The 23,759-nt window shown below is 39.8% G+C and overlaps 1 protein-coding gene across 2 annotated transcripts in view; it reads right to left on the bottom strand.

The window, feature by feature from the left end:
- LOC140540562 (teneurin-3) overlaps positions 1–23,759 on the bottom strand; it is a 192,860-nt gene that overhangs the window by 152,132 nt on the left and 16,969 nt on the right. For both annotated transcript variants that reach the window (XM_072662912.1, XM_072662913.1), the window contains exon 2: positions 5,728–6,173. In XM_072662912.1, the coding sequence (XP_072519013.1) occupies positions 5,728–5,995 (268 nt within the window). In that variant the 5' untranslated portion in view covers positions 5,996–6,173. The remainder of the gene's footprint in view (positions 1–5,727; positions 6,174–23,759) is intronic.

Here is a 23,759-nt window from a genome sequence, read left to right as displayed (position 1 = left end):
TTTATTAGTGAAGAAACAAGAGTTCACCTGATCAGCTGGACCTCAAAACTAACACACAGTGGATTAACCTCTAACCCCGCCCACAAACACATACAGACAGATCATACAGACAACCTGCAGACACTTAACATACAGGAGTACTGAGCACATAGAAAGATAAATAGACAGATAGATAGACAGACAGACAGACAGTTAGACAGATAGATAGATAGATAGACAGACAGACAGACAGACAGACAGACAGATAGATAGATAGATAGATAGATAGATAGATAGACAGACAGAAAGACAGACAGACAGTTAGAGCGATTGATAGACAGACAGACAGATAGACAGACAGAGAGATAGGTAGGTAGATAGATAGATAGATAGATAGATAGATAGATAGAGTTAGACAGTTAGACAGACAGACAGAAAGACAGACAGACAGTTAGAGTGATAGATAGAGACAGACAGAAAGACAGACAGACAGTTAGAGTGATTGATAGACAGACAGAAAGACAGACAGACAGTTAGAGTGTTAGATAGACAGACGTTATTTGAATACTGAAGTGAATTCGTTATTTTTCCTGATATTTAAATATGACTCTGACTCGTCACCAGAAAGTTTAAGTATTCGACTCCAGACCAAGAGCACATCAGAGGATTTCTCACCCCTGCTGAAAATTCTCTTTGTTCTCCAGCTCTTATAAGAATACTTCTGTATCTGATATGCAAAGTGTTGCATGATTAAAAGCCAATAGAGTAAAAATGCTGGTGAATACATCGGAAATTAATTAACCGGCTCAACCCAAAGGAAACAGAACATTCTTCCAGTGCATAAAACATGCTGGTTCAGTGAGGGATGGGAAGATGTTTGGAATTCGGAGGGCATCTCAGCTTCTGCACACAAAAAAACTTTTGTCTGCTGTAAACTTGTATCTGCAGTCTGTGTGTTTTTCACTTAAAACACAGTAATTCTACAGTAAATACGGGACAGTGAGGGTGTGGTGGATATGCTAAAATACTAAAATGGCTTATGTGGCATATTTCTCCTGAAACAGAAACAATACTTTTTAATTATTATCCCACACCACCCCCCACCATCAAAAAAAGTCCCAAACAGGACGGCTCATTAAGACCTTCCCCCTGCGAGAAACAGCCCAGGGACGAGGAGCACGCTGTAAAACGCAATTAACCACCCGGGCCTGATTTTTAATGAAATTAATTTTGAATGAGTTGTAACTACACCACAGGTCCCTGGAAACAGCTCCAACAACTGCCTTATCATCATCACGCATCAAATATTTATAAAATGGTTTCAGGAATTTGCGAATAATCAGCAAAAGAGTGCAGCGTGAGCTGGGGGGCGGATTCAAAACCAGGGCATCCAACATAGACCAGGAACGTACCAGAAACATGAGATCCAGCGATCGACTTTAACACTCATGTACTCACTTATACACACTGATAAAGGCCTCCTCAGCTAAAGGCCACATTTACACTACTGTGTGAATATTTATAGTTTTTTAGGTCTTTCTTTAAATGAAATCCATAGAAATGGGCATTTCCTCACTCTCTACTCTCAGTGTGTTCATCTTTAGCAGTGCACTGCGCCTGTCCTGTTCAACACACATTTAATACAATAGAAGACAATGCTCTGCTGTTTAATAACAAATGTTTGGGCTTTTCTTGACTTTTGGTGATTAATCAAATTGCAACAAAATTTGTAGATCCTCAAAATACACATTTTCTCTCACGTGTAACATGATATGAGTGAAAGCATGTCAGTAAATAACATGATTATTGAGAATGCATGCTACTTTAAAATGGATTCAATCACTAAGCAGTGTAATTACAATCATTAGGATAAGCACACTCAAACTCAAACTCTGCATTATTAAATTATTCATATTTATAAAACTGCTGTATCTGTGTTGTAGTCATGGCGACCAACGTCCATCACTGTAAAGAAATCAGAGTGGGTCAGTTTCTCTACAGTGAAGCTCAGTTTCACACCGACCTCCCCGACTCTGCAGGACTTTTAGGTAATAGTCCTATACACCTGAACATCTCATTAGCAATTACAGTTAAACTAATATATTTTCATATAAACTCAATTTATATATGTAGTCAGTACACTTAAACAGAATTAGCAATATAATTACACAAATATATACCAATTTTCATATATATATATAAAAATATATATATATATATTTACACTCTATAACACCCTCACGTATGTATGGAAATGCTTGATTGTTCGTTAAAGAACACATTTGATGTTCTTTTAACACATTTCTGTGTCCATTTATGTACTATGCATATATTAGTGCATAGTACACTTAGTTTGTTATTAATTTACTATTACAATTTACTTTATAATATCAACAAAAAATACAATTATAATTCATTTGGATGTTTTTGTTATTGATTTGTAACCCAAATAAGACCCTTGATACCTTGATACCATGTTTGTGTGTTATGTTTTTAATTAACAGCAGCTAATAGGATTTTATTAATACAGGTTATTGTTCATTCAGTTAAAACCCACAGCCTTTCAGCCGAGGCATCAAACAACACTTAATGATTATACAGAGATCTAACAGGAGTGTAAGAGTACAGTATATCCATATATACGAGATTCTCTCAGGACATCCAGCAACACATACAATCTCACTATGGTAATAATTAAACTGTGTGATGTGCAACACCCCTTAAACGAGCAGGTCTACAATGAGGACAGAGCCTCGTCACCTCCCTCATCACCTCCAAATCACGAGCGGGGGGAAACACACTCACTGTGAGTGTATATAAGCACAGGCCTTACGCATTATTATTAAACCCTGTATTTTTCTAATGCTGGAGGGTTTCATAAATAAACTGAAAATGAAACCTTTATAAACAACCACGTGCAAATGTTTTAGCACCCCTGGTCAAATTCCATGTATTATTAATTTGTGTAAATAAGTCACACGTAGATTTACAGAGACTCACTTCTGCACATTTCATTACACAATTACTGTTTATTTACTGAACAGGAATTATTTAACTTTACTTTCATATTTTACAAACATAAAGATTTAAAATGAAAATTAATGAAATTCTGTAAATAAATAGGAATTGTCATTAAATGACACTGAATGTGTCATCTGAACCGGAGTGCATAATCATCTGCGCACGCCGACTTTAATGAATGTAAAAATATATATATATATATATATATATATATATATATGAGTCTATTATAAACTCTGTACCCCCCAAAAAAAAATTAATAATAAAAAATATATATATATATTTTTTTTCTTCAGAATTTTTAACAACAAACACAAATCAATCCCTCTCTCAGTCTTGCTGTGTGTGTGTCTATGTGTGTGTGTGTGTGTGTGTGTGTATGTGTGTGTGTGTGTGTCTATGTGTGTGTGTGTGAGAAATATCACACCATGCATGCTCTAACTGGTCACCTTTGTTCTAATTCTGAGCTGTTTATGATTTTGCTAAATTTAGCATCAAATTACGTTCAGCAGATCAAGGTCACTTCAGTTATTCGTGTAAAATGAAGAGAACAGCTCAATCTTCCAGCGTGTAACTTAGAGATTAACTCACACACAAACACCTCAGTTCTACACCCAGAAACACACAGACTGCAGGCCACAGCTGAAGCTCAGGCTGACCTACAGGGTTAGATAATGGTTCTGTTAGGATTCTGCTACAAACAGTGGTTCAGATGAAGGCTAGCCCAAACCAAAGTCCATGCAATCTTCAGAGCATTTATTATAGTGTATAGGAGTGTTTATTGAGGTGTTTATGGACTAATATCTTCTATTCTAGTGTATAGGAGTGTTTATTGAGGTGTGTATGGACTGATATCTCCTATTCTAGTGTATAGGAGTGGTTATTGAGGGGTTTATGGACTAATATCTCCTATTCTAGTGTATAGGAGTGTTTATTGAGGGTGTGTATGGACTAATATCTCCTATTCTAGTGTATAGGAGTGTTTATTGAGGGTGTGTATGGGCTAATATCTCCTATTCTAGTGTATAGGAGTGTTTATTGAGGTGTGTATGGACTAATATCTCCTATTCTAGTGTATAAGAGTGTTTATTGAGGTGTGTATGGACTAATATCTCCTATTCCAGTGTATAGTAGTGTTTATTGAGGTGTTTATGGACTAATATCTTCTATTCTAGTGTATAGGAGTGTTTATTGAGGTGTGTATGGACTGATATCTCCTATTCTAGTGTATAGGAGTGTTTATTGAGGTGTTTATGGACTAATATCTCCTATTCTAGTGTATAGGAGTGTTTATTGAGGGGTTTATGGACTAATATCTCCTATTCTAGTGTATAAGAGTGTTTATTGAGGTGTGTATGGACTAATATCTCCTATTCCAGTGTATAGGAGTGTTTATTGAGGTGTTTATGGACTAATATCTTCTATTCTAGTGTATAGGAGTGTTTATTGAGGTGTGTATGGACTGATATCTCCTATTCTAGTGTATAGGAGTGTTTATTGAGGTGTGTGTGGACTAATATCTCCTATTCTAGTGTATAGGAGTGTTTATTGAGGTGTTTATAGACTAATATCTCCTATTCTAGTGTATAGGAGTGTTTATTGAGGGGTTTATAGACTAATATCTCATATTCTAGTGTATAGGAGTGTTTATTGAGGTGTGTGTGGACTAATATCTCCTATTCTAGTGTATAGGAGTGTTTATTGAGGTGTTTATAGACTAATATCTCCTATTCTAGTGTATAGGAGTGTTTATTGAGGGGTTTATAGACTAATATCTCATATTCTAGTGTATAGGAGTGTTTATTGAGGTGTGTGTGGACTAATATCTCCTATTCTAGTGTATAGGAGTGTTTATTGAGGTGTTTATAGACTGATATCTCTTATTCTAGTGTATAGGAGTGGTTATTGAGGTGTGTATGGACTAATATCTCCTATTCTAGTGTATATAAGAATATTTAGGTTTTTTTACAGGGGTGAATATACCCTTGGTAGTAGATAAAACATGGACAAACTAATGGTAGAAAATGATGTCTTTGAATGTATTTTAATCAGCAAATTCTCAGAGGGCTCAAGGATGTTGATCTTGTTTCGCAGTGAACCCTGTTATATATACAATGCATTCAACTATATATAAAAGACTAAAATCCAATGTATTCCTACTGTCCACATGTTTGAAAAAAAAAGAATGTGAGTACTAAAAATGTTCTAAAATTTGAAAACATACAATGCCTATAAAATCCGCTTCTGAAAAAAAATATATATATATTACGGAATATAACGGAATGAACTGTTACTGTCCAATTTTGCATTTTATTTTATTAAAAAATGTATATAGTTCTAAGGATTTCCTGATCATTTAAAATATAAATTAAAATATAAAATATAAATATAAAATGTAAAAAAAATATATTTTTTAAATAACGCAATATAACATAAAATATGGATATAATTATAAAACCCAATGTACTGTTTCAATACTGCTAAGCATTATACTGTTAAAAATGAACAGTAGTAACAGTAGCAATAATAACAATAAGTATACTATATATAAATATATATTTAAAATATTCTAAAAAAATAAAACATACTTTTTTTAAGGATCACAATGTACGCTGTATGTCTAACTCTAATCCAACCTGAATGACAATGTGCGAATGTGTGAACATGAAAAAATATCCCGATAGATGGGACCTGTATCGGCCACCGCTGAATATTCCCAGCACTAACCTGGAGCTCGGTATTCCTCGGTCTCTGCAGGGACCATATCGGGCATGCGGCGCGTGTAAAGCGACTGTGTAGCGGCCGGCTGGTCGAACGCCTTCAGGGTTTCGCTGGAGCTGTAGGATTTCTGGGTAAGTACGGATGTCGGCGCGTGCCGTCGCTCGCTAAGTCCCTCCATCCCTCCGTCGCCCTCCTCGTCTCTTTCTCCTCCTATCCTCCGTTCTCTCCGGGTGCGAGAGAGGGAACAGAACTGCTGCCGATCTTTCACCTCCATTCTGACTTCATGCTGTTCCTTCTTTCCCCTCCTGGTTTTCCCTCCTCTGCGCTCTCCTGTAGATCCGAATGTTCTCTTCTTTCCCTGTCTTCTCCCGTTCACTTCACTGTTCCACGCCTCCTCCACACAAAGTTACACTCCACCTGCTCCGCGGGAGGAGGGGGGGTGGCGATAGCAGCTGAGGAAAGAAGAAAGAAGAGAGAGGATGAGGAGGGGTGAAGGAGGAAGAGAGCGGTCAAATGAAGAGGGCTGGAGAAATTGTGGACTTGTGAGAATTTCGATCCAGAAGAGCAGCAGCCCTTCAATAAGAGCGAGAGAGATAGAGATAAAGAGGGAGAGAGAGAGAGAGAGAGAGAGAGAGAGAGAGAGAGAGGACGAGAGCAAATAGGAGGACAAATAAGAGAAGACAAAAGCAGCTGAGGACTGACAAAAGGAGAGAGTAGAGGGAAAGACAAGCTGTCAGGTTGTATTGACCCTCTATCTGTCCACCAGAACCAGGCCGATATTCTGGCCCGTTGATAATATTGTCCAGTATTGACGCACCTGTGGGTTTATCAATATCAGTATATCTATCATCAGTGATTAGCTACTGGTCAAAAGATTGTGGGCAGAAAACTGTAGTAGGCCTTTTATAACCAGTATGAGACTTTTGCACACCTTGTCTGAACGCCCCCTTGTGGCTGTTCCCCAAATGCACTGGTTGAGTGTGTGTGTGTGTCCTGGTGTAACTGTACTGGTGGAGTGTGTGTGTCCTGGTGTAACTGTACTGGTGGGGTGTATGTGTACTGGTGTAACTGCACTGGTGGGGTGTATGTGTACTGGTGTAACTGTACTGGTGGGGTGTGTGTACTGGTGTAACTGTACTGGTGGGGTGTGTGTGTCCTGGTGTAACTGCACTGGTGTGGTGTGTGTACTGGTGTAACTGTACTGGTGGGGTGTGTGTGTACTGGTGTCACTGTACTGGTTGAGTGTGTGTACTGGTGTAACTGTACTGGTGGGGTGTATGTGTACTGGTGTAACTGTACTGGTTGGGTGTGTGTGTACTGGTGTCACTGTACTGGTTGAGTGTGTGTACTGGTGTAACTGTACTGGTGGAGTGTGTGTGTACTGGTGTAACTGTACTGGTGGGGTGTGTGTGTACTGGTGTAACTGTACTGGTTGAGTGTGTGTGTACTGGTGTAACTGTACTGGTGGGGTGTGTGTGTACTGGTGTCACTGTACTGGTTGAGTGTGTGTACTGGTGTAACTGTACTGGTGGAGTGTGTGTGTACTGGTGTAACTGTACTGGTGGGGTGTGTGTGTACTGGTGTAACTGTACTGGTTGAGTGTGTGTGTACTGGTGTAACTGTACTGGTGGGGTGTGTGTACTGGTGTAACTGTACTGGTGGTGTGTGTGTGTACTGGTGTAACTGTACTGGTTGAGTGTGTGTGTACTGGTGTAACTGTACTGGTGGGGTGTGTGTACTGGTGTAACTGTACTGGTGGTGTGTGTGTGTACTGGTGTAACTGTACTGGTTGAGTGTGTGTGTACTGGTGTAACTGTACTGGTGGGGTGTGTGTACTGGTGTAACTGTACTGGTTGAGTGTGTGTGTACTGGTGTAACTGTACTGGTGGGGTGTGTGTGTACTGGTGTAACTGTACTGGTTGAGTGTGTGTGTACTGGTGTAACTGTACTGGTGGGGTGTGTGTACTGGTGTAACTGTACTGGTTGAGTGTGTGTGTACTGGTGTAACTGTACTGGTGGGGTGTGTGTACTGGTGTAACTGTACTGGTTGAGTGTGTGTGTACTGGTGTAACTGTACTGGTGGGGTGTGTGTGTACTGGTGTAAACGCTCCTCCAGAGGAGTGAGGGTGGTGTGTGTTCACACTGCACACAGTGAAGTAGCTCAGGGTGTAGACTCCATCAGCAGAGCTTTCTGTGAGCCTCCATGTTTTCACTGCTGTAGAAAAGATGGAGGAGGCTTTGGTTCTTGTTGGATGCGCTGTGTTTTGTCCTGAAGCAGTGGGAGCTCAGTCAGAGCGCAGTTTGGATCAGTAAGAGCTCATTACTGTTCTGTCCAATCAGAGGAAGGATAAACGCAGTGGGGTGAGACTGATCTTCCTGTTCATGTGTTTGTTGATCAGAAGGAGAGTTTCTGACTCGGACTGAATAAACAGCTGTGAGAGTCCAACTCACCTGGGCCAAAACCACAAATATCTCTGATATCTATAACTCTATATGTCTGTAGATATCCAGCATACATGCTGTTCAGTGCTTTAACTGGTTTTAAATTATTAAAATATTAAATGATTTTTAATAATTAATCTTGATCTTACTACCAATCTTACTAATACAAACCTATTCACTTTATTAATCCTGGCATTAACCTGTAAAACGTACCTACATCAATTCTATTTTATTGAAATTATTCAATATTAATGTTATTAATCATTAACATAACATTCATGTTTAGGCTCTCATATGCATGTCAATAATTCTAACATATTTACCGTATAAATGCTGATTTATTATTGTTATTAATGCTGACTATTTTGCTTTTAAAGCAAATTAATTAACTTTATTAATCCTGACTTGTTCGCTATGTTATGTTATTAGTTTTGTCAATAAAGATTTATTAGCTTTATTAATTCTCACTCATTAACTTTATTACTCCTGATTTATTCACTTTAATTAATCCCGACTTATGAGCTTCATTTTGGCAAATGTACTAACTTTATTAATGAATAAAAAATCAGATACTGCTATATTTGGAAAATCTCTTCAGTGCTATGTTCAGTATACCCCACCCCGACACCCTAGTGATTCAGTAATTCAGTGATTCGGTGAGAGGCACTGCAAGCAGAGCGCGAGAAAGAGAAACAGATAAATTACAGATTTAGAGAGAGAGAGAGAGAGAGAGAGAGAGAGACAGAGAGAGGCTGTAGCACTGTTGGGACAACTCCATTAATCCATCCAGTTAATCTCAGCAGGCTCATAAATCCCAGCGTCCTGCCGCACTTACACCTCCACTGAAGCATGAACGCTAACCGCCCGCTAATACTTCCCCGCGTCCCTCCACCGTTCTGAGCCACCAGCAGATACAGACACAGCTGCTGACGATAAAACATCACCACCGGCATTGCACACACACACACACATACACACACACACACACACAAACAAGCTAAAAAGTGCTTATGGGACAGGCCGTGAAAAGAGCAGCACTCTCACGCCGGCAGCGAAAGCTGAGGCCTTCAGCTGGACGTGCCAAGTGCTGGTAAAAAAGCAGAGCCTCGAGCTCAGCCAGTCGTACTGAACAATAAACAGCTGGACAAGACACAGAGAGCTGCAGGTACAACTAACACTCAACCATCTACAAATGAAAAGTCTTAACTCCACAATTTCTATGTTGTTATATAAATGAATAAATCTATTCATTTAATGATGTAATAAATAGATCAATTACTAGAATAAATAGAAATTGCATTTAATCAAGTTTGCTTTGACAGATCAGGAACACAAGGTTTTGCACAATGTGTGTATATATATATATATATATATATATATATATAAGAAATAATACATGAACCACCCGCTGTGAAATCCTGAACAGCACCGGAGGATTTCACAGTGAGAAGCTGGTCTCTGGACGATGTTCTCTAACAGAATCCAGAATCCTCCTCGGAGCAGCTCTGTATTATCCCGATCTCAGAAGCTAGAGGGGAACTGCACTGTTTATTTGGTTTACCAATCCCAGCGTCTTTCCGTGCAAGGTGGCAGAACAGACGGAGACAGGTGGAAAAAAAACTCCCCAGAGCCTTCCAGTTTATAGCCTACAGCAAAGTGAGGAAGAGGAGTGGAGTGAGGAAGATGAAGGTGGATTCGACACTGTGAGATGGAACACAGTATCATGCCATTCAGTACGACTGATCTATAATTAATAACAGCACAGAATCCAGATAAATGAGCATGACTGACATGAACACTACTAATAATACATTCACTGTCAGAAACAGAGTGAACAGAGTGAAGAAATGTGAAATATTATATTTCTAATAACATTTATCCTGTAATTTGTAATCAGTACTGAATTACAGTACTGTACTCTTCATTGAAGGTTCCTTAAGGGTTCTTTAGTAAAGAAATGGTTCTGTAGAGAATCATGACAACAATCAATGAACCTTTTGGATGCTATAAACCATTCTTTGCAACTATCTATCTATTTATCTGTCTGTCTGTCGGCCATCCATCTGTCTGTCTATCTGTCAGTCTATCTATCAGTCTGTCTGTTTCTCTATCTATCTATCTATCTGTCTGTCTGTCTGTCTGTCTATCCGTCTGTCTGTCTGTATCTGTCTATCCGTCTGTCTGTCTCACTGTCTGTCTGTCTATCTGTCTAGCTAGCTATAGATAGATAGTTCTATATGGGATCATAAAGTGTCCCACTTTTGTTCAGAATCACAGAAACCCGGCTGCCCGCCCCACCTCAGATCAGCAGCAAATCGCGGTGCGTGTCTGTCATGTCCACCTGTGTAGCGCGAGCGTTTCCAGGGCGTAATTTCCCCGGGCCGCAGCCTGTCACGAACGCCTCAGTACTTCCGCTATCTCCCTTCTGCAAACGAGTGCAAAACACAACCACGACAGCGAGCTGTTCAGGCCTCAGTTTGGCACATGATGGACAGTTCTCGCTTCTATTTTCATCAGACAGCAGGGTTTCAGAGTCAGCCGCACTTCATCCAGAGTAAAAACATGTTGTGTGTGGACCAATACGTAAACACCACAACACGGGGTGAGCGAGAAACGCCGAGTGAGGCAGGCTGAACAGCGACTGAGAGGGTTTAACCTCACGACTGTCAAAACTGGCAAATAGACAAATATTAAATCTTCATTGACAAAAAATTTATCATTTTTTATCATTTATCATTTTATCATTGTCAATTTATCATTGACAGTATTTATCATTTAAAGGTTAGTTTGCCTCCAGAATTCAGAGTTTAGTTCCCACTGGTTTGAATGGTTTTCTTACTCACACTTAGTTTGATTGCAGAAGTCCATAATTGATGGTTGAATTGAACCCATGAAGGGCAGTGTTGTTACCCATTGCACTACACCAACAACCCAGTAGAGCAATCATTTTGGCAGTCCTTTGGCCAATCAGGCAAGATTAGGCTGGACACAAATAATGAAAATTAAAAGGTAATTTCACTGATTTTCTGCATAATTTACTGATCTAAACACAGTCTTTCAGAGTGGTTGGTGTAAAACGCAGCATTGTACAGAAACTGTTCACAGCGGTGATCACCTTAACCATACAGCTGGAGAGATTAATGCCTGTGTTTAGGATGCAGGGCATTATGCAGCGAATTATCCACCCCAAAAAAACATTATTTTCCAACATTTTAACCGAAATTGTATCTAAAACCAGCAGAAATATGTCCAAACTCTTTTTTATACTCTTGATTTCTTAAGAAACAATGAAAGAGCAGGTGTCCCAATACTTTTGTCCAAATAGTGTATCCCATTGAAGACTGAAGCATAAAATGAACATAAAATGAGCCTGTCGGTACGGCCTCGGTTCCTATTATTTCATAACTTCATTTCCATCTAAGATTGCAGAACTTATTACAAATTCCCTGCGAGACCAAAGCACCTCAATGTGACCTCAGCAAGAACCCTGAGGTTTCTAGAACTTCACTCTCATCACTCTCCAGACAGAAGGACGGAGCGATTTCACCTTTTTAAGCTCGTTTTAAATGAGGATGTACCAGAGCGAGGAGTGCGGGTATAAATCACGCTAATGTTTGGTGAGAGGAAGTGCTCCAGTAGCCAGATCATGCCCAGGTGGGCCGTTGACCCAGGAGGCCGCGGAAAACCCAGCGACTCTGCAAAAAAGATAGCCCAGGTGCACTGGGGCTGGAGCAGGAGGAAATCAGGCGAGGAAATGACGCGCAGCTGGTCAGCGCTTATAATGATCTAATGTCGCCTTCATGACAGCTGGAAACTGGGAATTTGACCAACCTGGAACTTCATACCTCCCACCTCAGCCATTTTTTAACACACTTGAAAATGAAGTGGTTCTTGGCTTATCTGTACGGTCTCTAACTCTAAAAATGGTTCTTCACAATCACACCTCTAATGTATGAAGTTTTATATGGAAGCTCAAAGTGGTTCCTGCATGGCAGGGTTCCTTAAATCCAGTCCTGGAGAGCCACCTGTCCAACACAGCTTATGGATTTCACAGCTCAAACACATTGGATTCATCTAATCTGTTAATTTCCAGGTTTAAAGGCTGAGTAGAAAGATCTAAAACTAACTATGCAGCTGGTTGCTGGTCCTCAAGAACCAGAGTTGAAGAACCCTGTTAAATAGCATTGTTATGTTCAGCTATACTGAATGTTATAAAGTGTTCTAGATAAAACACACTATCATTTCTTGTTCGTATTTGCACCTTGAAGGTTGCCATGTTAAAGGTAGAACAGAAAAAAAAAACTTTACAGCACAATGTCATGGAACTAGAATTAGTCAAAGCTCTTCAGAAGATCAAACTTTCAGAAAGCAAATTATAAGTTTGGGGTCCAATCAAATGTATTTTTATTTCAGGGAACATAGAACGTCTTCAGTCTGACTTAATCATGAATGCAGAACAACATCTACCTGCTGTCCACCTGCTACCCACTGCCTGAAACCTGCTGGGGAACGAACACAACTGCTTATTACTGATAACCAAATTACTTTTGCTTTGCTGAGCTGATCCAAAGAAAGCAAATTCACCTTTTCAGCCCCACATGAAGACCTTACTGCTTCTGCATGATCAGGCTGTCATTTCTGACAGTAACAAGTCCTACAGCTTTATCCTCAGAGCAAGCACATTGCCAAATTAGATAAACCACTCAATAAACACTCCTACACACTAGAATAGGAGATATTAGTCTATAAACTCCCCAATAAACACTCCTATACACTAGAATAGGAGATATTAGTCTATAAACACCTCAATAAACACTCCTATACACTAGAATAGGAGATATTAGTCTATAAACACCTCAATAAACACTCCTATACACTAGAATAGGAGATATTAGTCCATACACACCTCAATAAACACTCCTACACACTAGAATAGGAGATATTAGTCCATAAACACCTCAATAAACACTCCTATACACTAGAATAGGAGATATTAGTCCATACACACCTCAATAAACACTCCTATACACTAGAATAGGAGATATTAGTCCATACACACCTCAATAAACACTCCTATATACTAGAATAGGAGATATTAGTCCATAAACACCTCAATAAACACTCCGAAACACTAGAATAGGAGATATTAGTCCATAAACACCTCAATAAACACTCCTATATACTAGAATAGGAGATATTAGTCCATAAACACCTCAATAAACACTCCTATACACTAGAATAGGAGATATTAGTCTATAAACTCCCCAATAAACACTCCTATACACTAGAATAGGAGATATTAGTCTATAAACACCTCAATAAACACTCCTATACACTAGAATAAAAGATATTAGTCCATAAACACCTCAATAAACGCTCCTATACACTAGAATAGGAGATATTAGTCCATAAACACCTCAATAAACACTCCTATATACTAAAATAGGAGATATTAGTCCATACACACCTCAATAAACACTCCTATACACTAGAATAGGAGATATTAGTCTATAACCACTTCAATAAACACTCCTATACACTAAAACAGTTTGATGAAGGAATGAATTGCTGTGCTGTTGTTACTATTAGAGGTAATATGGTCACTGTTGTCTAATTCAGTGAGGTTGTTTTTTTGTCAGAAACCGTGGGAATGGTGCTTCCTGCTTTACTCTAATTCAGAAAAAGCTACCGCTAACTGGATCAGCGATGGAGGCAGGCAGAGGCGGACACGCCACCGTGACTTTGAACCGATAAAGTCACTTATAGCTAAATAAATTGTCTGCAACCTTGGTGACCCATATTTCTTACCTAAGCACATCAGCTTGTCTGACGAAGAGAGGGAGGAAGGTGGAGAGAGAGAGAGAGCGAGATTGAGGGAGAGTAATTACATTGCACTGGGAGTCTTCTGAATATCACATTGCTCCTCTGACCGTTAACTCTACAAATAACGATGGCTGTCTGTGCCGACAGTGTCAGCCACTATTCGCCAGAAGTTCCACCTGCCGCCCCGTCCTTATTCGTTCCTCATTTATCTCATTCCCTCCATTCTTTCATCCCACATACTGATTTTATTACTCTTTTAGTTTGCTGTCGTAAAGTTGCTGCACTCGAACTCACTGCATGCCACTGCAGACCTCTGCATAGTTCACTGTACTGCATCAGCCTACAAATCTTTTAGCATCTTCTGCATATAAGGAAGGTAGATAAAAGGGTCTGTAGTATCTCCGATTCTTCTAACTGTTGCCTTTAGTCCAGTGCTTTTCCAACCAAGACCTGAGCAGCCCCTGTCCTACATAGTTCATAAGTCTTTTTTGCATCAACAAACCTTAGACTCATGACTTGACTCAGACTCTTGACTCCCAACCAGAGGCACAAGACTTGACTGAAGCTGCCACCCCAGAGATTAGAGACTCGACTCAAACTCGCACCCCTTAGGCTTACGGCTAGACTCAGACCCAATCTTTGACTGGGTCCCAATCTGAGATTCAAGACTCAACTCAGAGAATTCCAGAAACTTGAGACTTGACTTGGACTAATATACCAGAAACCCAAAACTTAATTAGGGCTCCCACCAGACACTCGACTGACTCAATCTGGACGGTCACCCTGAGACTCAAGTATCTCCACACACTTCCACAGTTTCAAGACTCGACTCGACTTAACTCGGACTAACAATCCAAAGACCTGAATCTCTACTCAGCCTCGCACCCGGAGACTCAAGACTAGACTTAGGCTAGCACCCCAGAGACCAGAGACTCGACTTTCTGGGTGTTTGAACGACTGGACGAATAACCCTGAGACACCCAGCCTGCCTCGGCTGTATCCTCGGCTTTCAGACATGTCTACTGGCGAGAGCTGATTACACTGAAAGTTATTCCAACATTAATGTTGATGCTAAAAGAATCTGCTTCCTGCTCCACTCATCTTTGATATTTTCAAACACTGCCAACAGGCAATTAAGGGCAAAGAGTGGTGTTTATTATTTTATTTTAGATTATAATATATAATATATTATAAACAATCGTGGACATGGCATCATGTAATATGAATCTAATGTCCCGTAGCATGGTTGATACATCACAGTCACAATATATTCAATATGAGCTATATTTAGAAGCATAATGTCCATGTTGTTCTCATCTGTCCAAACAAACAAAGTATCTCCAAAATGATTCACAAAATTGGTGGTTCCCATTTTCCGTTTATTAGAGAATTTAAGATAAGATAAGATAAGATTATTAGTCCCACAGTGGGGAAATTCACAGTGTCACAGCAGCAAAGGGATGGCAAGACATTCAGATGCAAAAACTTAAATTATCACTATATACACAATATAAATAATACAAGTAAAAAAACAATACGAATATTATTTACAGATTATTTATAGATAATTGCAAATTAACATTATACCAATACAAAATTAAAGATGAAGCAAATCAAATATGCTGTAATAAAGTTTAAAGCAAAATGATGGGACTAGTGGGATGAGTCCTGTAACACCCCACCACAAGAGAAAGCATCAACAACCTCAACCCTTTGCATCCACAACCATCAAAATACTGATCTTAACTGATAACTGTCCTTTAAAACCTCAGTTTATTTGACCTTCTGACCAATCATAAACAATAAATAAATACCACTATTTAATATGTATTTATTATGTAAAATAGTTATTTAATTTATTCTACATTGCATTTATGACTTTACTTTTCTATCACAATTAAAATATTGAGAATTAACTGATCACAGCAGAAGACATGTATCAGATTTTATTTTCTTTTATATGTGAGTCTTTTTTATTTATTTAATTTATTATATATTGCTGCTGTATTTACATAATATCTTGCACTTGTAAAATAATATTTATTTATTTATGACACTGATGGACTTATAATGCACACTGATGTAACAAGACTTTGTTCCAAGTGATTTTGGTAGGTTCCATAAATAAATAAAAATGGTGAAAGTATGAGAATATTTAGGCTTCATGGACTGAAGCAGTGTTTACACTGAATATCAAACTCTTTAAAACTGCAAGAGAAATTCCATTCGCTACGATACCGCCACTTTACCCAGTCTCCTCCATCCCTCAGTCCCACACACTTTCCATCAGCTTCTTCCATACCTCTCTCTCCCCCTTCCTCTCTCTCTCCCTCTCTCTCCCTCTCATCACTGGTCCATGACTGGCCGTTCAGGTTCACTCTGGGATGCTAAGTAAGCGCTGCTAGCTTGAGGAAATACAACACCACCCCCCCACCACCACCACTGCCCCCCTCCACCCCAGAGCTTTAGTGTGGCCGCCACCTCCGACAATAGCTGGCTTTGACAGCTCTGCATAATTCATGCGCTGTGCTGCTCCCTCGCTGAGGCAAAGCCAAGCTTCCAGCCACTCACTCACACACACACATACACACACCGTGAGGCGGAGGAACCAACCGGCGAAAGGAGGGAAAAAAGGGAAAGAAACAGCAGACGGGAAACAAGGGCACGCTTCCATTAGCCAGTGCCTGTTCCCGGCCGACACGGCGGCACCCTGCGAGAGCGCTGGAGCTGTCTGGGGGCTTTCTCAAGAAGAGAGAGAGAGAGATAGCGACAGAGAGAGAGAGAGAGAGAGGGCACTCTTATGAACCTTCTTTTCCACCGCTCATGATCTCTGAACAGCTCTCGGGGGAATCTCTCGGCAGCAGGACGAAAAGACTCCCAGCCGATATCTACTTAAAGCAATAGTTCAGGCACAAATGGAGAGGACACAGTTCCCCCTCCCCTATGCCCGATCAGTCCTGTTTGGTGTCTGGAGATCGGTTCTTAAGTTCTCGAGAAGCTACAAGGCTGATGTAGCTGACAAGTAGCTGGAAGTATCAGTACATGGCACTAATTTTCTGCCAATTAGAATCCTGTGACCTGCGTGGCGAAATGAGTACACAGTTCAGAGAGGCGTTCGGTGATCTCTCAAAGACTTGATTATGTGGTTTCTGACACTGTAGGTTCTCGATAACTGTCTGTTATCTAGAACATGACCTACATCATGTAGTGTGGCTCTAAATAGCAGCAGTCCTGAAGGTTGTTTTTGTTTACACACACAAAACAGGCCCGCTACGTTCTTTAAAAGCTGATCAAACCAAGACATAATACATGGACAAAAGTATTGGGACACCTGCTCATTTATTCTTCTGAAATCAAAGGTATTAAAAGAGTTTCTCCTGCTTTTGTTGGAGTAACTGTCTCTACTGTCCAGATAAAAAGACTTTCTACTAGATTTTGGAGGAGCATTGCTGTGAGGATTTGATTGCATTGAGCAACAAGAGTGTAAAAAGTAAGAATCAGAATGTGGAATGATCACCATCCCAACTCATCCCAAAAGTTTTGTATGGAGAACCACCATCATTCCAGAGAACTCAATGTCCTATTCCAGAGGAGTGAGGGTGGTGTGTTTACACTGCACACAGTGAAGTAGCTGAGGGTGTAGACTCCATCAGCAGAGCTTTCTGTGAGCCTCCATGTTTTCACTGCTGTAGAAAAGATGGAGGAGGCTTTGGTTCTTGTTGGATGCGCTGTGTTTTGTCCTGAAGCAGTGGGAGCTCAGTCAGAGCGCAGTTTGGATCAGTAAGAGCTCATTACTGTTCTGTCCAATCAGAGGAAGGATAAACGCAGTGGGGTGAGACTGATCTTCCTGTTCATGTGTTTGTTGATCAGAAGGAGAGTTTCTGACTCGGACTGAATAAACAGCTGTGAGTGTCACTTTCGGGACTGATCGAGTGAGGCGTAATAGAGGAAACATTTAAACGGTAGAAACGGTGGTCGCTCTGGGTCCTGCCTAGGTGAGCATCACCTTTTAGAACAAAACTCCTAAAATTCACCTGCAGCTAAAAAAGATCTATAATTTCCGGAATGTATTAAATGAAGGCCTCGTTAGTGAAGTTCTCTGGCCTTGGTTCTGGACTGATGAAAGGTTTTCTCAATTCTACTCATGTTTCAGGAGGTGGGGGGTGTTATATAGGTCATGATCGCACACTCACTGGCTGAATACAGACATTCCAGCCTTTATTATTAAAACATAACTCTGAAACGCTCTGCGCTTCTGGACCGGATTTGAATTTCTCCTGTCTTTGGTGGAGCCGTGGTTCGTCTTAGTGGAAGTGGCTCTGACTTTACACCATTTAAAATCAAAAGCTTTTAATGCTGTCTACAGTAAACGCCAGTGAGGCGTGAGGTTCCAGATTTTTTATAATTGAAAAAAGGTTCCTGCTTAGCGAGCATTGCCCACCCAAACCCAAAAACAGGGCTTTACACTCCTACAGTCCTGAACACTCAACACAGAGTTACACTACTGATGCGCTTACCTACTGCAAACACTGGCACTGCAGAGAAATATAACATCATATTTTATGATACACACTGCATATATCCATCATTCATATGTTATCATATTACATGATTGGTATTCCTACTTCTAAAATCATTTACAGTTACTATAATATTATATTAAGTATTTAATTAAATTTAATTTAATTAAGTTTTTCTTTTGGAAATGTTCAGACACTGTAAAGGGCAGATATCACTTAAAATAATGTAACTAAGATGCGAACAAAAACATAGTTACTTTTTTTTTAAGATTTAAGAACATATACACAATTATGGTAATCCTCTTTAAACTTTAACAGCTCACCTATCACCCATGCCTGTGTGGTGACTGTTGTTTTTCCATAATTTAAGATGCTTTTAGTAAATTTCTCTATTGATTTATTTTTTTAGTCTGAAGTATGAGGTTCAGTTTAAGTGGATGGACTGCAGTAATTAATATGAATCGCTGCTACATTTGCTTGGATAAGAAACCGCAGCTGGCAGTATTACAGTGTGTGTGCTATTATAGGATTTCAGATATCATCAGTAATTTTGAAAATATTGGGATGTTGTTTAGGCTATGTTGATTATTTGCCTGTGGGTAATGCTGGCCAGAATTTGAATGGAGTGTTTTTTGCTAATACCTGGCTTTATTAACCAGTTTGTAATGTGGTTACAAACTGCGGTGGTTGGTGTGGCACAACAGATAAAACCACTAGCTGCCAGTGAGCTATTACACCATGTGGGAGACCAGGGTTCAATTCCCAGTCTGGGTCATATGCTGCACCACACCAATAAGAGTCCCTGGGCAAGACTCCTAACACTACATTAGCTCTCCTCTGTAATACGAGTTACCTTGTAAGTTGCTCTGGATAAGAGTGTCAGCTAAATGCCGTAAATGTAAATGTAATGTTGTCACAGCAGAAAGGGATAGCAATATACATTATATAGTGGTGTTTATTGAGGTGTTTATGGACTAATATCTCCTATTCTAGTGTATAGGAGTGTGTATTGAGGTGTGTATGGACTAATATCTCCTATTCTAGTGTATAGGAGTGTTTATTGAGGTGTTTATGGACTAATATCTCCTATTCTAGTGTATAGGAGTGTTTATTGAGGTGTGTATGGACTAATATCTCCTATTCTAGTGTATAGGAGTGTTTATTGAGGTGTGTATGGGCTAATATCTCCTATTCTAGTGTATAGGAGTGTTTATTGAGGTGTGTATGGACTAATATCTCCTATTCTAGTGTATAGGAGTGTTTATTGAGGTGTTTATGGACTAATATCTCCTATTCTAGTGTATAGGAGTGTTTATTGAGGTGTGTATGGACTAATATCTTATATTCTAGTGTATAGGAGCGTTTATTGAGGTGTTTATGGACTAATATCTCCTATTCTAGTGTATAGGAGTGTTTATTGAGGTGTGTATGGACTAATATCTCCTATTCTAGTGTATAGGAGTGTTTATTGAGGTGTTTATGGACTAATATCTCCTATTCTAGTGTATAGGAGTGTTTATTGAGGTGTTTATGGACTAATATCTCCTATTCTAGTGTATAGGAGTGTTTATTGAGGTGTTCATAGACTAATATCTCCTATTCTAGTGTATATGAGTGTTTATTGAGGTGTGTATGGACTAATATCTCCTATTCTAGTGTATAGGAGTGTTTATTGAGGTGTTTATGGACTAATATCTCCTATTCTAGTGTATAGGAGTGTTTATTGAGGTGTGTATGGACTAATATCTCATATTCTAGTGTATAGGAGCGTTTATTGAGGTGTTTATGGACTAATATCTCCTATTCTAGTGTATAGGAGTGTTTATTGAGGTGTGTATGGACTAATATCTCCTATTCTAGTGTATAGGAGTGTTTATTGAGGTGTTTATGGACTAATATCTCCTATTCTAGTGTATAGGAGTGTTTATTGAGGTGTGTATGGACTAATATCTCCTATTCTAGTGTATAGGAGTGTTTATTGAGGTGTTTATGGACTAATATCTCCTATTCTAGTGTATAGGAGTGTTTATTGAGGTGTTCATAGACTAATATCTCCTATTCTAGTGTATATGAGTGTTTATTGAGGTGTGTATGGACTAATATCTCCTATTCTAGTGTATATGAGTGTTTATTGAGGTGTGTATGGACTAATATCTCCTATTCTAGTGTATAGGAGTGTTTATTGAGGTGTGTATGGACTAATATCTCCTATTCTAGTGTATAGGAGTGTTTATTGAGGTGTGTATGGGCTAATATCTCCTATTCTAGTGTATAAGAGTGTTTATTGAGGTGTTTATGGACTAATATCTTCTATTCTAGTGTATAGGAGTGTTTATTGAGGTGTGTATGGACTAATATCTCCTATTCTAGTGTATAGGAGTGTTTATTGAGGTGTGTATGGACTAATATCTCCTATTCTAGTGTATAGGAGTGCTGTAGACTAGCTAAGGACTGTCCTATAAAACTAGACATTACAAAGAGCAGAAGGGCCTTAATGTGGGTCTAAATGGGTTATTCAAGAACAATTGTCGCCACCACAAAAATGAATATTCACACACACAGACTCATAATGTGAAGCATCTTTACTCCAGATGGAGGTTACTCCTAAAAGCTGACTGCCTCTCTGCACAACAATCACATTCATATTTTTTTTTCCAAAGGGAACAATTATTCAGCATCAAGCACACCTCCAGCTTACGAACACCAAATTGGACTGCAAATGGAGACACTCTATCCACTACCGCATGCTAAACTGCTGAATCGATTAAAACGCATTGTTCCCCGGTCCCAAGGGGGCTACATGTGCCTCTCCATCTCTCCACACTTTCCTCCCCCCTATTCTTTCCTCAGTCGGCAAAATGTGAGTGTGAATCTCTGACCACATAACAATGCAACTCGTTTAGGCTTCTTTAGGAAATGTGATTCAATTTAAAGTTTAATTATGAATCTTTATGAAACAACTCCATGCATCATAAAACCTCGAATTTCACAATAGATCAGTATTTGACTGATTATTTTAGCAGAATTAAAAAAAAGACTTAATGGAAAACTGCTAAAATGAGTGACACAGCAGTGGAATATAAAATAGCCTCATAGTTTTATTCTATAGTAAAGCACCACATGCTTAATTTGATCCAGCAATAAGCTCCACCCACAGATTTTATAATTTTATTTTATTTTTTATATATCAGTACCACTCTGCTGATCACTGGTTGCTAGGTAACAACAATGTTCACTTTGCATATTAAAGCATACTGTATATGAATAATCTTTGGGGCTTCTATGCTTTACTTCTGCTCCTGCTTCCCAAAGCTGCTGTAGAAAAGCAGAACACTGGAGAGCAGACTGGAGGTGGTGTGTCACGGTGAATCAAATCACAGCAGCTCAATCACAGCAATGATGACATTCACTCCAACCCACCACCTAAAGTGTTCTGTTGATTAAGAATATTATTAAAAATAATTATAATCAATTCTAACATTATAAAATTGATGTGGTTGAATTGGCACTTTCAGAGTGATGTCCTGCTTGTTCTGAAGTAGGCGTGTATAGTGTACTGTTCTCTCCCCCGTTCACACAGTCCGTATATAATCTCATCAGCCCATTTAGCCTAAAGCTACTTAACCCCTCCCATTGCACCTGAAACAGCTTAGCCCCGCCCATTCAGCCGACAGCAGTTTAGTCCCACCTATTCACTCTGAAGTTAAAGAGTATCAGAACAGAGCTCATTTGCATATCTGGGTGGTAAAGGCGGAGTGTGTGAGTGTAGGGGTGAGGAGAGGCTGGTGCAGAACTGAATTCTGGCTGCTCGCAGACGCTGTAAGAGGAGCTCAGGGGAACATGTAGGATATGGACCCTTTGATCCCACAGCTGCCAGACAGTTTGGGAGAGAAACGCTGATGTGGTCAGCGAGCCGGAGGTCTATAGCAAATCACACACATCACACACTGCCTCACACACAGCGGGAGGTGGGCAAGAGAGCACCATGGCAAATCAGCCAGGGAGGAGGAGGGGGGTGGGGGGGCTAGTGGGAAAGACACAGTAAAAGAGAGGGAGGGTCATACAGGGTACAGAGGGAAGGAGAGAGAAAAGAGAAAGTGATGAGGAGAGGGCTGAGGGAAGGAGAGAGAGAGAGAGAGAGAGAGAGAGAGAGAGAGAGAGATAAAAGGGAAAAGATAAGAGAAAGATGTTATGAGATAAAAGAAAGTGAGAGAGAGAGAGAGAGAGAGAGAGAGAGAGAGAGAGAGAGAGAGAGAGAGAGAAAGAGAGCAGTAGAAGGATGTTAAGGAGAAAGTAGAAAAGTGCACTGCAGGCATTCATGGACTTTACAGCTTTTATAGCTCTCACACAAACACACACACACACACACACACACACCAATCCTACTGCTGCCCCAGAGACTGTAACAGAAAATATTATCTCCCTCTCTAACACACACACACACACACACACACACTCACACACATCTCCATGTGTATGAAGGCACTGAGTTTAGACGCTGCTCTGTAATCACACCGACACCCAGACACTTCATTAACAAATATCAATAATAATCAACATCCATATTAATAAGGGTGAGCTCATCATTACTGCTGGTCTGTGGTCCTGTGTTAATCTTGGGTGCAATACTGTTCCTGAAGTACTGCTAATAGAATAGGACTCTCTGGAGCAGATGAACATCATGACCCTATTGGCTCCATGCTGCCTAATAATGCCAGGCGTGGGCTAGAGGGTATAAAGCCCCCCAGCATTGAGGAGCTGTGGAGCAGTGGAAGAACTGTATGACTGTATAACTTCTCTGGAATGATGGTGGAGCTCTTTTGGGATAGGTTGGGGAGTTGGGGAAGATCCAACATCCTGACCTCACTAATGCTCTTGTTGCTGAATGCAAACAATCAAATCCTCACAGCAATGCTCCTCTAAATCTAGTGGGAAGTCTTCATCTCTGGACAGTAGAGATAGATCAACTCTAAATATCCTTGATTCCAGAAGAAACAATAAATGAGCAGGTGTCCCAGTATTTTTGTCCATAAAGTGCACCTGTATTCAAATCTTTATGTGGGCAGATCAGGAGTGGGCTCGGTCTGGAAGCAGAGTTTACAGATTATTTTTACAGAAATAAAAAGTGATACGGGCTCTTTAATGCCGGGGGCCAGGAGCTGTTTATTGATATAGAGAGAAAATAAACAGCTCTGTTTGTTTGTTTGTTTGTTTGTTTGAAAGTGGCCGTTGATGAATTGGTGAGGGTGTGAA

Source organism: Salminus brasiliensis, chromosome 19, assembly GCF_030463535.1.
Source record: "Salminus brasiliensis chromosome 19, fSalBra1.hap2, whole genome shotgun sequence".
Lineage (NCBI taxonomy): Eukaryota > Metazoa > Chordata > Actinopteri > Characiformes > Bryconidae > Salminus > Salminus brasiliensis.
This window is presented reverse-complemented; position numbering and strand designations above follow the sequence as displayed.